Source organism: Leptopilina heterotoma, unplaced genomic scaffold (assembly GCF_015476425.1).
Source record: "Leptopilina heterotoma isolate Lh14 unplaced genomic scaffold, ASM1547642v1 Lhet_68, whole genome shotgun sequence".
In the NCBI taxonomy this organism is placed as follows: domain Eukaryota; kingdom Metazoa; phylum Arthropoda; class Insecta; order Hymenoptera; family Figitidae; genus Leptopilina; species Leptopilina heterotoma.
Window position 1 is genome coordinate 3,854,872 of NW_025111157.1, and position 16,837 is coordinate 3,871,708.

Consider the following 16,837-nt stretch of genomic DNA (forward strand, 5'->3'; position numbering starts at 1 on the left):
CCAATGTTCGTTCCATGCTCGATTCAAGACTCGGTCAATCTTCGTGAGTGAAGCTCAAACATCTGATCTTAATTCAAGCCTGAATCAATCTTGACAGTTTATTTATTGACGTGTGCACTTAAAAATATTAAATATAAATATTTATAAATTAATTAATATTAAAATATTTTTTATGATAATTTTGTATACTATTTAAAAATTATTATTAATTATTATTATTATTAAGATATCAATTGGTAAATAAATATTAATATTTATTTAGTGTATATTATTTATATTAATTATTAATTTATTATTAATAATAATAATAATAATAATAATTATTATTATAAAAAAATATTAAATTAAAAATAAATATTAAATATTATTTTTTTTATAATAATAATAATAATAATAATAATAATAATAATAATAATAATTATTATTATTATTATTATTATTATTATTAATTATTATAAGATTTATATAAATAAAGTTAAATTACCTATACATTATTATTTTTTTCTTGCACAGTGTCAAATAATTGTTTTCAAAGTTCAAGAGTTTCGTTTGTCTGAAAAATTTTTAGTGAAAAAAATGTTCATTTAGGGTGTAATAAATATTTATGCCTAGTAGTTTTACACTAGGATTAACTGTTTAGTAAATATGTATTATCAAAAAACTATTTTTTGTCAAACGCGTGCGATTAAACACAAATGACCTTGAGACTTTAGCATTGCCAACTTAAGAGTTTAACGTATGTGTTGAGTTGGTAATGCTGGAGTTTCAAGGTTATTTGTGTTTAGTCGCGCGCGTTTGACAGAAAATAGTTTTTTGATAATATTTACTAAACAGTTAATCCTAGTGTAAAACTACTAAGCATAAATATTTATTACTACCTAATGAACATTTTTTTCACTAATAATTTTTCAGATAAACGAAACTCTTAAACTTTGAAAATAATAATTTGACACTGAACAAGATAAAAAATAATATATATAATTTAACTTATAAAATTGTCATAAAAAATATTTTAATAATAAATAATTTATAAATATTAATATTTAATATTGTTCAGTGCACACGGTAATAAAAAGAAAGTGAATATTGTATCAAGATTGACCGAGTCTTTAATCGAGCATGGGACGAACATTGGTGTCCCATGCTGAACAAATATTGAGTGACGCGCCGTATATACAGAATATACGGCGCTGGCATTGAAATAGTAGATTAGGCGAGGTGCCTTCCAGCCTTCTGTGGCCGAGCGGTTAAATGCGTGCGTTGAATACTTCCGGTATGCGTTAGGGGGATGGGAGTCGTGAGTTCGATCCCACATGCGAGCGAATATTTTTCATTCTTTGTTTTAAGCGTTATATAAAATAATAAAATTGTGTGTTGTGTTGTGTGAATAAAAACTTGTGAACATGTTTGTAAATAGTGTTAAGAAGTCTGCTAAAAAATAGAGAAAAAAATGTATCGATTAACAGAAAAATTGTCTTTTTTTACTAAAATTATTTTTTTAATATTACTATTTCAAATGACATTTATTGTTAGTAATATATTATTTATATGAAAATAATATAATTATTATAATAGTAACTTATTTCCAAACAAACGCATATAACATGAATAAAAATAATATCAATAATATTCATTACTATTATAATAATAATAATTATTATTATTATTATTAAAATATTATTATTATATACAATTCATATATTCATATTATATTGAATGAGCGCGAGAGAGGCGTAAATTTGGGAACAGTGGAAGCAGCCTTGTTTCAGTCCTGCATTATAGGGTTCCGCAGCATTGATTGAACATTGAACGCCAATCTACAACAAAGACTGGAGCGTCAGTCTTAAATAAGTGTTACATTATAGCTAGAAGCAACCTTCGTTCCGCCGTCCCACCAAGGCTTGATCAATGTTGACCAAGCCTCAACGAAGGTTCCGTAAAGCCTGAATCCAGCGTCAGTTCTCGCCTGGGTATTTTTAACAGATTGTAAAGAAATTTCAATTATTTCAAAGTTTTCAATTATTTATTTATAAAAATTCAATTATCTTGAAACAACAGAATTGAAATATTTCAAAAATCTTATTTTTCAGAATTTTCAAAAAAATTTTGGGAAAATTCAATTTTATTAACAAAATTTTAAGTGTGTATCTTTCTTTAAATTAACTAATAAAAATTTTAATTATTAATCTTCATAATAAGAAACATCAAATTTAGAGAACAGTATAAATATCTATAAAAATTGAAATAAAAAGTGATTTTTTAAAACAAATTAAAATAATAACACTTTTTTTAATTTGATGAAAAAATTTCCGGTTTGGCATAAAATTAAGATGTAAAAACTTTTAAACATTATTTTTTTGAGTCAGTAGACGAAAGTAGGGGTAAGAAAAAAATGTATTATTCGAAGCAAAGAAATTTTGATTTAACAAATATTTGTATTTCGAACGTTTTAAATTTTGGTGATGGATGAAGAACAAAAAAACCGGTCTTTCAACGAAATATGGAAAAAAAATTCAGGTCTTTAAGTAGTTCATGAAATTGAAATTCTGTCAAGTTTAGAATTCTATTAAACGTATCTATCCCGATAAATAGAAATTCGGTTTACTTTAAATTTTTCTTCACTATACTTTCCTTCGAAACTAAATCGCATTTCCGAAATATTACAGATCCAATCAATAGGAACCAATAAATTGATTTGGTTTTAATTTGTTTCATTTCCTGACATATCAAATTATGAATTTTTAGAAGAAAAAGTTCATTAAGCAAAACATTAAAATTTATATGGAAGAAATAAATAAATTTCCTTCATTCGAACATTCAGAAATTTAGGAATAATATTTTGAACATATATTAATCAATTGACAAAAATAAATCCTAAACAAATGAAAAATGCAATAATCGATAAAATTATTAAAAATAAGCAGTATATGGTTGTTTTTATGGTAATAAAATTTTACTGTAATTTTCGATAACGGAAAATAGAAATAACTATAGTTTTTTATAGTCACCAATATACAGATGACAATTTTATTAACGACAATAAAAAAATCTCTATCTGATTATAAATTTACATAATAATAAATACTCGATACTGCGAATGAAAATTATTATTTGCGAATAAAACATTATTGATGTGTATATATATCTGTAAAAACTTTGTAAGTAAACCTTGAGCCAATTATCAAATTGTCAGTCATTTGAGGCAATGAACTTTAAGAAAAAAAAAGAACACAATTCCTGGATGCTCATCCATTTGCGTATAGATACTAATTATTGTCTGCTTTAAGAAGGGAAAATAATTATTTAAATTCTTCGATTTAGTAATAAAACTAATACAAATAATAATGATAATAATAACAACAACATCATAATAACAATAATAATCATAATAACAATAGTAATAATAATAATATTCTCTAAATTTGAATTAGTAAAAATTGTTTACTAATTTTAATTATAGTGACTGAATTTTTGCTTTTGAATTAGTAAATTTTACTAATAAATAGTAATTTCAACTAATTTATTATTAACATTTAATTCAAAAGCAAAAATTTGGCCAGTAATTCAAATTAGTGAACATTTTTACTATAATTTAAATTTAGAGAGTATATAAAAATAATAATTGAATAATAATTAATAATAATTGAATAATAATTTAATGATAATTTAATAATAACTTATTAATAAAAAAATATATAGAAATAGTAACAAATTTTCAATTATATAATAAAATTTGTATTGTTATAAAAAAAAATGATGATATAAGATCTTATTCTTATCGCTATTTATAGAAAGAAAACAATTTTTTCTTTCAAAAATAAAAGTATATGTGTTATAAAATACATACATAATATGATGATAACACTTTTTAAAAAGAATCTAATCACTTTCTTCAGTTATAAAATATCGACTCAGATGAATAGATCTTTTACATGCTAATCAAGTTATAAAATTACGTCACATACATCATTAATAGAGAGCAGTATATATTTTAATTTATTGTTCTTGATAAAGTTGTGAATTACTGATAACAAATATACATTTATTTTCCGCGATGTTTTGACTTTCAAGAAATTTTTTATTTTCTGCAAAAAATTTTATTTTTATTAATTAATTTTCATTTTTGTACTGACATTTTAGCTTTAGGATTTTAGTAAATTTTTGCTAATAAATTATAGTAGAAATTGCTATTTATTGGGAAAAATTTACTAATAAATATCAATTTTTTGCTATTTTTTATTTTTAAAGAATCAATGAGTAGAAATTGCTATTTATTTGTAAATTTTAATTAAATTAGTAGAAATTGCTATTTGCATATTAGCTTTTTAATTATTAAATTTTACTGATAGATTAGTAGTTTGTTAGCTAATATTACTAATAAATTAGTAGAAATTGGAATTTATTGACAAAAATTAACAAAACATTTATTTTTAATTGATAAATTAGTAGAAATTGCTATTTATTAGTAAATATAAATTTAATTAGTAAAAATTGTTATTTATTAACTTTTTAATTAGTAAATTTGACTAATAAATTAGTAGAAATTGCTATTTATTAGGAAAATTTACTAATAAATAACAATTTCTACTATTTTTTTTATTTTTAATTAATAAATTAGTAGAAATTGATATTTATTAGGAAAATTTACTAATAAATAACAATTTCTACTATTTTTTTTATTTTTAATTAATAAATTAGTAGAAATTGCTATTTATATGTAAAATTTTATTTAAATAGTAGAAATTGTTTTTTATTAACTTTTTAATTAGTAAATTTTACTAATAAATAACAATTTTTACTATTTTTTATTTTTAATTACTAAATTAGTGGAAATTGCTATTTATTAGTAAATTTTAATTTAATTTGAATAAATTTGTATTTAGGTTGGAGCTTTTGAATTAGTAAATTTTTTCTAATAAATTAGTAAAAATTGCTATTTATTGACGAAAATAGACAGGACATTTATTTTTAATTAATAAATTAGTAGAAATTGCTATTTATTAGTAAATATAAATTTAATTAATAAAAATTGTTATTTATTAACATTTTAATTAGTAAATTTGTCTAATAAATAACAATTTCTACTTTTTTTTTATTTTTAATTAATAAATTAGTAGAAATTGCTGTTTATTTGTAAATTTTATTTAAATAGTAGAAATTGCTATTTATTAACTTTTTAATTAGTAAATTTTTCTAATAAATAACAATTTCTACTATTTTTTTTTATTTTTAATAAATAAATTAGAAGAAATTGATATTTATTTGTAAATTTTAATTTAATTAGATTAAATTGATATTTTGGTATTAGCTTTTGAATTAGTAAATTTTTCTAATAAATTAGTAGTCTGTTAGCAAATTTGACTAATAAGTTAGTAAAAATTTGCTATTCATTGACAAAAATAAACGGGACATTTATTTTTAATTAATAAATTAGTAGAAATTGATATTTATTAGCAAATTTTATTAATAAATTAGCAGAAATTGCTATTTGTCAGTAAAATCAGTAATTATTAGTAGATTACTAATAAATAGCAATTTCTACCAATGTATTAGTAAAATTCGCAAATAAATAGCAAGTTCTACTAGTCTATTAATAAAATTTACTAATTCAAAAGCAAAAAGTCAGTTACTAATTCAATTTAGTAAATATTTTGACTAATTCAAATTTAGAAAGTAATTAGTAAAATGTTACTAATTTTTTTCCTACTTTTACTATTTTATTAAATTGCTAACAATTAATGAATATTTTACTATTTGTTAGTAAAAAATTCTTCTAAATTCTTCTTCTAATTTTTCTAAATTATAAATTCAGATTTAGAGAGAACAATAATTATTATGTTAATATTTTAATCTCAATGAACAAAATAATTGGAGAATATTAAAATAATGAAGTGAACTGAATAATAAGAGAAAATTAATTTTAAAAAACTGTTCCAGACACAAGAGTATTTAGGTGATAAATTTTGCAGTAAAGAAATATACATAATAGAATTGCAAGTGCATCATCGCGCAGTGATTCCCCCCCCCCCCCACTTTTGTGATACACTGAAAAATTCTACGCAATGGCATTTGGCAATTGTCCTATATATCGGACAACAAGCTCATTATCCACATAAATGCGTCCTCGAAAGTACAATAAGTCAAACAAAATGCGTACATATCCTATTTTTTTTCTCAATGAATTCACTCTATATTTTCAATAATAAAAATAAATATAAAAGGCGAAACAAGGCCGGAAGAGAAATCGTGAAAAATTATATTATAGAAAATTGCAAATATTCCATAGCAAATTTTCTCATTAAATGCAAAGGAAAAGTGTTTTAAATATGATGAATTAAAGAAAAAAATAATGTCAAAGGAATAAACAAACTGAATGTATATTACAAGATTCCGAGAATTTTATTAGAAAAAAAAAAAAACGAAGCAATCGTCTTTTTATACAATGTCAAAGATTACATAAAAAAGCGAGTTACATTCTTGCAAATATTAGAGAGAATTTTTCAATGTTAGTTTTATAATTGGCTGCCAGTATGTAACGAATTATACACTGAGAAAACAATATATATTTGAATCAAACATAATTATCTTTGTTATATGCAGTCAACCAAAAATTATTCGATTATAATAATTAATATTAATAATGTTAATAATTAATAATAATAATTTATAAAAGATAAAAAAATAAATGAAAATGTAAATTAATTTTATTAATTTTCGTGTTATTTTAAATTATTTATTTATTTATGTACTTATTTATTTATTTAATTAATTACATATTTATTTAAATATTAACGGGGCAAGCTATTTTCGTATAATTATTACTCCTAAATTTAAATATTTATTTATTTATTTAACTATTTTTAAAACTCTGGAATAAAAAAAATAAAAAAAACGACAATTTTCGAAAAATATTTCTTTCTTAATTTTGTAAATTATTTTTACTAATTCTAATTAAATGCTATTTTTATTTATTTATTTATCTATTGACAAAAATAAACGGGACATTTATTTGATATTTAACTCTTGTTTTTCCGTCCAAACAAAAAGTAAGAAAAAAGAGAATGTATTAACAAGAAAAATCAGAAAAAGCTATTAAGAAATAAAAGGCAAACATTTAGGCTAAAAATTTCAAAGCACCTGACTTGTAATAAAAAAGTATATAAAATGCTCTCTCCAGGAGTCAAAAAAAAAAAAAAAAAATGGAAACACGATAAAAGAAGTATTTTTCTTTTTTCTCCTTTAGTCCAAAGTAATGCTTAATGCAATTTTTATGTCGGTAATTAAAACAGTTTTCTAGTTATTCTCCATGGAGACGATAATTCAAATAATCAGATCATTGATTTTTTTTTCTTTTTTTTCGAAATAAAATTTTTTTTTCAATTTTATTTTGTTAGTAAAATTTCTTGTTACTGTGGAAGTTATAATGTGCAGTGTAAAGATTAGTATTTATTATATATAGTAATATTTTGCTAACAACATATAATGTAAAAAATCGAAATCAAATCACAGAAGATAGAACTGCGAAAGTACATTCAGAGCGTAGTTATTGGGTTATTTAAGTAAAGGTCATTATCGACCTAAATTGACCTTCGAATTTCATCATTTTTTTTTATTAAATCGCGGATGAGAACGAAAATCTAGGATTTTTTCCGAAAAAGTGTTTTTGTAAAAAAAAATTCATTCTACAAAATTACCTATCATTTTAAAAAATTATTTGTGTCTTCGGTAAAAATACCATTGTTTTCGAAAGTCATTGATTAAAATTATAATTGATTAAAAATAGAATTGAACTATAATTAAAAATACAGGAAAATAAATTGAAAAAAATACAAAACAATACAATTAAAAACACAAAAGTAGAATTATTAAAAACACAAAAAGATAAATTAAAAATATAAAAATACAATTAATTATTTAATTGAAATTTCCATTATTTTAAAGAATTATTAAATAAAGTTTTTTTGCAACTAACTAGTTTTTTAATCAAGTAAACAATATTCGAATCAATGATTTCTGTAGTATTTTCCAAAAAAATAATATTCCTAAAGTTTGGAACGTTCAAATGAAAGAAATTTATTTATTTCTTCTACAAACTGAATTTTTATTACAATAATTTTGCGTCACTATCAAAAAAATTAACTATAAAGTTTCTAAATGTAAAATTTTTAATTTCTTTTTGCAATCAGAAATTTACGGAAATATTTTTAATAGAAAATATTTCGTTCATTTTAATTCTCAAAATTTTTGATCAATAAAAAATATCATCATTAAATTGTCTCTAAAAAATAATTACTCATTATTAAAAATAAACATTTAATAATATAATCAAGAAACAAATTATAATGATAAATATATTTTTTATCATATATAATATTTTCTACCATACGCATTAAATTTTGTTTCTTGTAGCATTGCATAATTATATGATTGTATCAAAATTCAAAGAGATTAAGAAAATATTTGCAAAAAAAACATCCGCATTAAATTGTGTCTAAAAAATAATTACTTGTTCTTAAAAATAATTATTAAAAATAATTTAATAATAAAATTATTCGCTTAATAATAATGTAATAAATAATAAAGGGCCTGTGTCCAGTTAATTTTCAAATAAATAAATAAAGTAAGAAATTATAATTATGATACATTTTTTTTATCAAATAATTATTTTTACCAGACGTAAAATTATGTTTCTTATGAGTAAAAAATGAAAAAATTTTGATTGTATATTCATTAACATTATTGCACTGAAAAAATATTTATTTGATTCAAATAACCGGTTACTCGTCTATTATCCAATATTTACTTAAATCAAATAAATTTTTTTTAAATCAAATAAATATTTACTTTTATATAATTTATAATTACTTTTATATAATTGTACATTTTTTTAAAGCAAATATATATTTACTTGAATCAAATAAATTTTTTTAAAGGAAATAAATATTTACTTGAATCAAATAAATTTTATTTAAATCAAATAAATATTTACTTGAATCAAATACATTTTTTTAAATCAAATAAATATTTACTTGAATCAAATAAATTTTCATTAAATTAAATAAATTGTATTTAAATCAAATAAATTCCATTGGACCACAATTTCACTATTTGAAGAAAATATAATTTAATTGACTAAAATAAAAAATTATCTTAGTCAAGTATAAATATTTATTTGATAGTAGACAATTAATCGTTTATTTTAAATTAAATAAATTTTTCACAGTCTCTCAATTGAAGGAAATGAGGAAAATTTAAATAATTATTGTAAATTCCCAAGAGGAATATTTGTTATCTAAGAAATTCTAAACAGGTAAAAGCACCTCACAGAGACTAGACAGTATCTGAGAGGGTGTTTGGATCGATTGCCTCGACTCTGGCAAAAGAATTATAGCGATCGCATGCATTTTTTTTTTACCGGATTTACAATCTGACAAGGTCCAATAAAAGTTTGCCATCTCCAGCAAAAGAATGGGCGAGAAAAAGAAATCGAAAATCAATAAATTTATCTCCTAATTATTTAATTTGATAATAATTGCAATATTTTTCCAATATTCTCTAATTTTCTATTTTCTATTATGACTATTATAATTATTGATAAAGCATTTTTTATTATTTATTTCTGCTAATATTATTATGATTTTTATTATTTTTATTATATTTTATTTAGAAAAATTTTCTGCTGCAAGAAACATAATTTTACGTGTAGTAAAAATAATTATTTGATAAAAAAAAATTATCATAATTTTTTATTTATTATTATTATTATTGTTATTACTATTATTACGATTGTTATTATTATTATTATTATTATTATTATTATTATTATTGTTATTATTACTATTATTACGATTGTTATTGTTATTAATTTAGTTATGTGCTTCATTTTTTTGCTATCAACAATAATTGCAATTTTATTGAAATGAATATATTTTTTATATGAATTCTAAATACTTGGAAAAATATTAGTTATCCACTATTTTTCTTTGTGCCAATTAAAAGCGAATTTCTGTTTATTATGAAATATTTAGAATAAAGATTTTAATCGCGATATTGTTATTTACATCATATGCGTTTGTATTAATACTGACTCATACAGAGAAACTAATTTTCTTCTTCAATAATATTAATAAGAATGAAAAAAAGAGCAATAACTCTTGATATATATAGACAACTTGAAACAAATAATAAAGAAAATCAAAGTGAATTATTTGTCTCTCGAACCGAGAGCATATATACACACACATATAAAATAGCTCGTTAGTGAACGATTATCATTTTACGTGGATAAAATTCTCTATTAAAGAAAGAAAAAAAAAATGAAAAAAAACTAGGATAAGTGAAATCAAGTGCACGCACTTAATAGATCTCTGCTCCCCTTTGTTTATATTTACAAATAACGAAGACAATTTTCAATTCACTATGAAAGAGAAAAGCAAAAAAAAGGAAAAAAAAATCCTGTCTTCATCAGTGTTTATGAAATTGCGGTCAAGCAAAACTGTACGGTTTTTATAATACAAAAACAATGATGAATCATCAGAAAATCAATTTACTTTTTTTTGGAAATTATTTTTGAGAGAATTTTTTTTATCAATTAGAAATATTACTTTTCAATTTACTTGTTATTGAATAAACATTTAATTTCGGAAATATGTTTTCCTATTTTCTTTCAATTCTTATTTCCAAATCGTATTTAATTTTAAATTTTCACAATAATTTTTTTCGAAAAAAAATATTTGATTCTAAGTATTTGTCTTCATGTGTAAACAACTTAATCTTTCAAATTAATTATCTTTCGTTGAAATGAAATTAAAAACTTTAATTTTCTAATTTTTCTCTCGTTTCAAAAGAACTTTTCCGAAAATGAAATTTTGCAAAAAATATTTCGATTTTCCGTCAGTCGTATATATACAGGGATGACAATCACTTGGATTTTGGATTTCTTTTTCAAAACATTCTTCCTTATAATTTCCACACAATTTTTTATCGAATTCATCTCAAAATGTGCAAATATTTTTATAAATGTTATAAATCCTTGGCAGAGAATGAAAAACCAAATCAAACGCGCAACCCTTGTTCCGTATGGCGTAATCTTTAATTTTGCAGCTTCCCTAAAATGACGAATTTTACCGAGTAAAAATTTACTAAACAGCAAAAAAAAAAAAAATTAGTGAGGTTTATCAAAAAAAAAACAATCGAAAACAGTAAGAAAATTGTACTTGCGTGCTCATCGAATATATGACGTAATAGAAGATTTTTTCAAAAAAAGAACGTTTTTCGAGGTTATTTGAGAATAAAAAAGTGTTTTAAAATAAAACTTACTGCCAATACTGAGTGTTCTCCAACGTGTTTTTCGTTTTGCACCCTTTTTCCCCATTTCTCGTTGAGGCCGGCTCTATTATTATTATTATTTCTTCTATTTGGTCTAGGTACCTCGTTGTTCGCCTTCTTTCGATCTCCAATTGTTTTCCAAGGAAAAGCCATTCACGGGACACGACATTTCTTTGCCGGTTTGGCACTTATATTCGCGTTGGCATGTCACTCATTATCTAACGATTATTTAACAATATCAATAATTAGATAATTGAAGGAGGAAAAATTTTTTAACGAAAAGTTAGGATTTTTAACTGAAAAAAAAGGTAACTCTATCCACAGCAAAATTCAACCGCACTATTCAATGCCTTGCTCGACTCGCGACTTCACACTGGTTCCACCCCACCCCACTCACCCCGCCCCACCCGGACTATCATTTCCCTCCCCCTGGTCTTGTTCTGTGTCCCCACCTATTGCCCGCGGGAAATTGCTATTTCTCTTTTTTCAATTTTTGCAAGTGGCAAAGATTTATGTCTTCTTTATTTATGTCCGCTTGGTGTTATTTTTTATTTGTGTTGTGATATTGTGATTTTAGAAAACTGTTATTTCTGACATTTTCCATTTATCTCATTGGGAATTTCAAGGTTTGTTTGTAGAATTTTTAAATTTAGTGGGCTCATGTGCTTTTTTTGTTAGAGATTCCGATTGGCTGTTGCTATTGGCAACGATCGTAGACATACGCTGGTAGTGACACCTTTGCCGGGAAGAGAGGTTTTTCGAACTAAAAGAGGAGAAAATTTGAGGTTATGTTTGCAAATTTAATATTGATATGTTTTGAAAAGGAAAACTGATTGTTTTCTTTGTTTTTCCCTTGGTTTTTTGTCAAAAATTTGGTGATTCTAGATTGTGTTGTGATTGTGAATAGAATTTTATAACTATTAATTGGTTTATATAAGTAAATTCGTTTTTAACAGTGTTTATCTTTTGATCTTTGATTTTGAACATTTCGATTTCTAACCTCTTGTTTACATAATTTTTGTGTAATTTGTAAATTTTTATACTGACAATTGAATGAAATGTTGAACAAGTAGTGCGGTGAAAGAAAAACGATTGTTTTTTTGTTTATTAGGGATTTTAAAACAAGTAGAGGAGATAAGAAACAAGTGGTCAAGATGATGAAAATATCATCTCTGGAGGATTTCGAGAATCCTCTCTTTGATAACAGGACAACGGCAAGTTTGATTGAGAATAAATTGATTTATTGTAATAGAGAAAATCTTCATGAAGAAACACAACCGTTCGCAGTATATCTGCGTGATTTTCCTGTTATTTCCATAACACACGATATGCTCGCAACTCGTGAGTCTGTTCGCACTATTGGAGCTGGCGATTTATTTCTTCCGGTTCAGGACAGTGTTTTTAAAAAAATTGTTAGTGTTTGGCGAGAAAAGGGAATTATTGAAGCAATTCGTGCTACGAGTGCTGAAAATCCAGAGAGAATAACGCCGGGGATTTTTTGGATTGCCTCGCAGTAAGTAAATTTTATGGTAATTATTATTGTTTACTCTCGTGAGTAAATTGTAAATTCAAGTAAATTGAATAATAATTATTATAATCGTTTGCTATAATTTATTACAATTATTATACTATATCCTTCTGTCTTGCTTTTGATAATAATTCATAATTAAATTCGTCCAGTAATTAAAAATCTTGATTTTTGTAGATTAACCCGAGTTTTAGATTTAGTGGAAAAGGGAAGTTTTCGAAGTGAAGGACTTCCGATTTCTGGATCAGGTTCAATTGCTGATATTGCTAATACTCGAGATTGGATAACAGCTCTGGTAAGTAAATTCAACATGTAAATTAATTTTATAAAAATGAAAATTTAATTCAATTTAATTTAATTTATATTTATATATATATTTTTTTAATATCACAGGCCTACTTTTTTGAATTTCTGAAAATTTGATAAATTTACGTGTTTCTAAAGTTCCGAACATTTAAATAAACGAAATTTTTTTCTTTCTTCTACAAATAAAATATTTATTTCAATATTATAGTATCAAGTACAAAAAAAAATTATAAAAACTCCAAATGTTTTGATTTTGTTTTCGCAAATTTTTTTGAGAAATATCAATTATTTAAAAAGATTTTTATAAAATTCGACGCAAGAATTCAATTATTTAAAAAAAAATTTTACAAAGTTCTTTTCAAGAATTCAATTATTTTTATCAAGAATAAAATTCTTCACCGAAATTCAATTATTTTTATAAACACGAATAAAATTCGTTGCAAGAATTCAATTATTTTCAAAAGTAATACAATTCTTCGAAAAAATTCAATTATGTTCAAAAATTAAAAAAAAATTGTTTTAAAAATTTCAAGTATTTTTAAAAATAATAAAATTTTTTTCCGAAATTAAATTTTTTTGAAAAATTTTAATTATTTTCATAAATAATAAAACTCATCCTAGGATTTTAATTATTTTTTATACAATATTTTAATAAAATTCCTCGAAAACTGTAATTATTCTTAAAAATTTTATTAAAAATTTGTCAAAAGAATTCAATTATTTAAAAATTTGTTGATAAAATTCTTTATGAGAATTTAATTTTAACAAACATTCAATTATTCAATAAATTATTTATTTTTTAATTTAAATAATTGAATTCTTCTTGAATTTTCTAATAAAAATTGATTGAAAAATGAATTACCGAATAATCGATTTATTATTTATGAAAATAATTGAATTATTGCAACGAATTTTATTACATATTTTTTAAATAATTAAATTTTATTGAGAAATTTTACTAGTAAAAATAATTGTATTCTTGCGAAGAATTTTATTAGGATTTTTGTAAATAATTAACTTTTTTTGAAAAATTTTATGGTAATTTAAATTATTATAAATTCTTGAATTTCAAAAAGGTTTGAATTTGAATGTTTTGAAGAATTTTAATTTCTACGAAAAAATAATAATTAAATATTTATTGAAAAAGGAAGTTATTGATGTTTTTGAATAATTTTGCAATTAAAGAAATTCGCAAATAAATGTATTGAGAATATTTTTTTGAGTATCTAACAATTTTTAGAGTGAATCAGAATATTCTTTAGGGTCAGGGAAAAAGTCAAAACTAGGCAGAAAAAAAGCTGCAGATCAGGGAAAAGTCAGAGAAAAATAAAATTAAATATTCGTGGCAAACCTGTTTTAAATCGCTAATCAAAAAACTATATGCAAAAAGTGGAAAAATTAAAATAGAAAATTACTTTTCTTCTAAATCGTCAATTGTGAACGTTGTGAACTTTAGAAAAATTTATTATAAAAAATTTCGTTCGGAACTTGAGGATTATAAATTTTTTGCCGAATTCAAATTTATTTGTGTTAATAATTTTTCAAGATTCGTTGCATTTCGTGGCATCCACATTGGACACGTTTGGCGGTGGCAACCAGGGACGATAGAATTCGCATTTTCTCAAAGGACATTTCGGGTGTTGCTATTTTGAAGCACAATGCACAAAAGTCTGTTTGCTGTATGAATTGGAGGACAAATTGTGGTCGTCAATTGGCAGTTGCTTGTCAATCGGGAATTTTAATATGGACCATTGAATTGGGTGCAGCCAGTAATTCACTGAGTCACGCAACTCTGTTAAAGTATAAAAATCATGCACCAGTTACAAGTGTCACGTGGAATCCAGAGGTATTTTTACTTTCGTTTCTAATTTTATTATTTATCTATTATTATATAATTATATTATTTATATTTTATAATATGATTTTTTGATTGTAAATTAATTTTGTTTTATTTTCTTTGTGAATTGCCAGGGTGATTTGTTAGTGTCCTCATCATTGACAGACTCGAATATGATAATCTGGGATGTTTCGAGGGAAAGTGGAATCCCCTTGAAGAGAGTTGGCAGTGGGGGTTTGTGTTTTACTCGATGGTCATCTTGTGGATCGAGATTATTCTCTGCATCTTGCAGCAAAGTTTTTAGGTTCGTTGTAGATAGTTTGATTAATTCTCTTTTAATTAGTGAGTAATTTCTATTGTCGTTAATTTCCACATATTAATTTCTTTCTTGTTTTAATTTTCCTTTCGACTGGATTTTGACTTTAATTGAAACTTATTTTGATAGAACTTGATTCGATAGAATTTTTATTTGATTCGTTTGAATTTCGACTTAATTTGATTGAATTTTGATTTGATTTGATTTTTTTTTAAATAAAAAAAGGATCTGGAATATCGGCACTGGTGCGCCTTGGATACCGGAAAAATGGACAGTCTCAAGTGGGCGGGTTGCTGCCGCGTGCTTTGGACCAAATTTGACACTTCTGTTCGCATCGACGGAAGACCCAGCGACTGTATTTTCAATGCCATTGGAAGATCATATTTTTGACGTTAAAACTGTGGGCAATTTTAATGACTCAAAAGTCGCGGTTCCTCTCATTGATCTCAGCAAATTTACCTTCACGAATCCGGATAATGACGAGGAGGAGGTGACAATTGGTGGACGAGTAATTTCCATGGATTGGGATCCTTCGGGGAGATATTTGGCGATTATATTCCAAGTATGCCTTAAATGGAAATATTTAGATAAAATAATAGGACGAGATTTATTTCTCTTTTTTTTCTAGGAAAGTCCATTGGTCGCGGTGTTTACGACAAAAATAGGAGCAACTTCTCGTGTAACGAACGTAAAAGCCGGATGTTTGATTAAAGGTTTTGCACTGGAAGTGCCGAATTGTATTCAATTTTATCAGAATCATAAGAAAGATTCCGAAGAGGTTTGCTTGACGATTGCCTGGAGTAGCGGGCGAATACAGCATTTTCCTATTGTCTCACACGTCGAAAGTCAAGCAGATGTTTGCCGAGAAACAACTTTTTCTAGTTCTGTTATAGGCAGTCCACTTTATAGTTCATTTTCTTCGTACGAATAGAATTAATCATCAATTTCGAAATTAAATATAATCGTTATTTCCACTTTTTTTACGTCGATTTGTATATAAAAATAAAACTCTAAAATTAGATCTAAAATCTTTTTCTATGTAGTCATCTTCTTCTAACAATTTCTATTTTTAATTTAATTTATTTCACAATTCATTTTGTTGCATTTCGAATTTTTTCTCTTAATCTTCGTTTAATATATATTTTTTATTTTCATTTTGTTTTATTTGATTTTATTTTCGTGTTGACTAATTGTGGCTCATGTGTTGCAAACAGAAAAAAAAATTAGGGTAAGGAATTTTTAGAAATTTTTTTTTCTTGTGGGAAAAAAAACTAATGATTTAGTGTTTTAGAAGGAATCATTGACGTGTTGTGTGTGGTTTTTCGAAGATTGAGAGAAGGAGTGGGGGACAAAAAAAGTGAAGGAAAAAAACTTGGTACCTCCGATTCTTTAAATTCGATGGCTCGAAGGGTTCGTGAAGTATGAGAGATGCATCACACACTTATACACACGTCTTCTTCTGGGGTTCGGTAACTAATTATACAAAGTCACATGCAGAGCGCACGCCTTTCTATTTTTACGC

General features: G+C 24.1%; 2 protein-coding genes across 2 annotated transcripts in view; one reads left to right on the forward strand and one right to left on the reverse strand.

Moving 5' to 3' along the window:
• Positions 1-11,703, reverse strand: part of LOC122510155 (homeobox protein 2-like) — a 53,512-nt gene extending 41,809 nt beyond the window's left edge. Inside the window, exon 1 of the mRNA XM_043624603.1 lies at positions 11,320-11,703. Within this exon, the coding sequence (XP_043480538.1) occupies positions 11,320-11,374 (55 nt within the window). The 5' untranslated portion in view covers positions 11,375-11,703. The remainder of the gene's footprint in view (positions 1-11,319) is intronic.
• A 397-nt stretch (positions 11,704-12,100) lies between these two features.
• Positions 12,101-16,343, forward strand: LOC122510279 (aladin-like). The gene is made up of 6 exons (XM_043624797.1): positions 12,101-12,841; positions 13,034-13,151; positions 14,709-15,008; positions 15,134-15,303; positions 15,541-15,877; positions 15,944-16,343. Exons 1-6 carry the CDS (start codon positions 12,483-12,485, stop codon positions 16,244-16,246), a joined length of 1,587 nt encoding a protein of 528 aa, XP_043480732.1. The 5' UTR covers positions 12,101-12,482; the 3' UTR covers positions 16,247-16,343.
• The last annotated feature ends 494 nt before the right edge of the window (positions 16,344-16,837 follow it).

Excerpts from the sequence above, each read along its gene's own strand:
- LOC122510279 (XM_043624797.1), top strand. The coding sequence starts at position 12,483 with ATGATGAAAATATCATCTCTGGAGGATTTCGAGAATCCTCTCTTTGAT. Across the intron at positions 12,842-13,033 it reads ATTTTTTGGATTGCCTCGCA|ATTAACCCGAGTTTTAGATT; the intron begins GTAAGTAAATTT and ends TGATTTTTGTAG. Across the intron at positions 15,878-15,943 it reads ATTTGGCGATTATATTCCAA|GAAAGTCCATTGGTCGCGGT; the intron begins GTATGCCTTAAA and ends TTTTTTTTCTAG.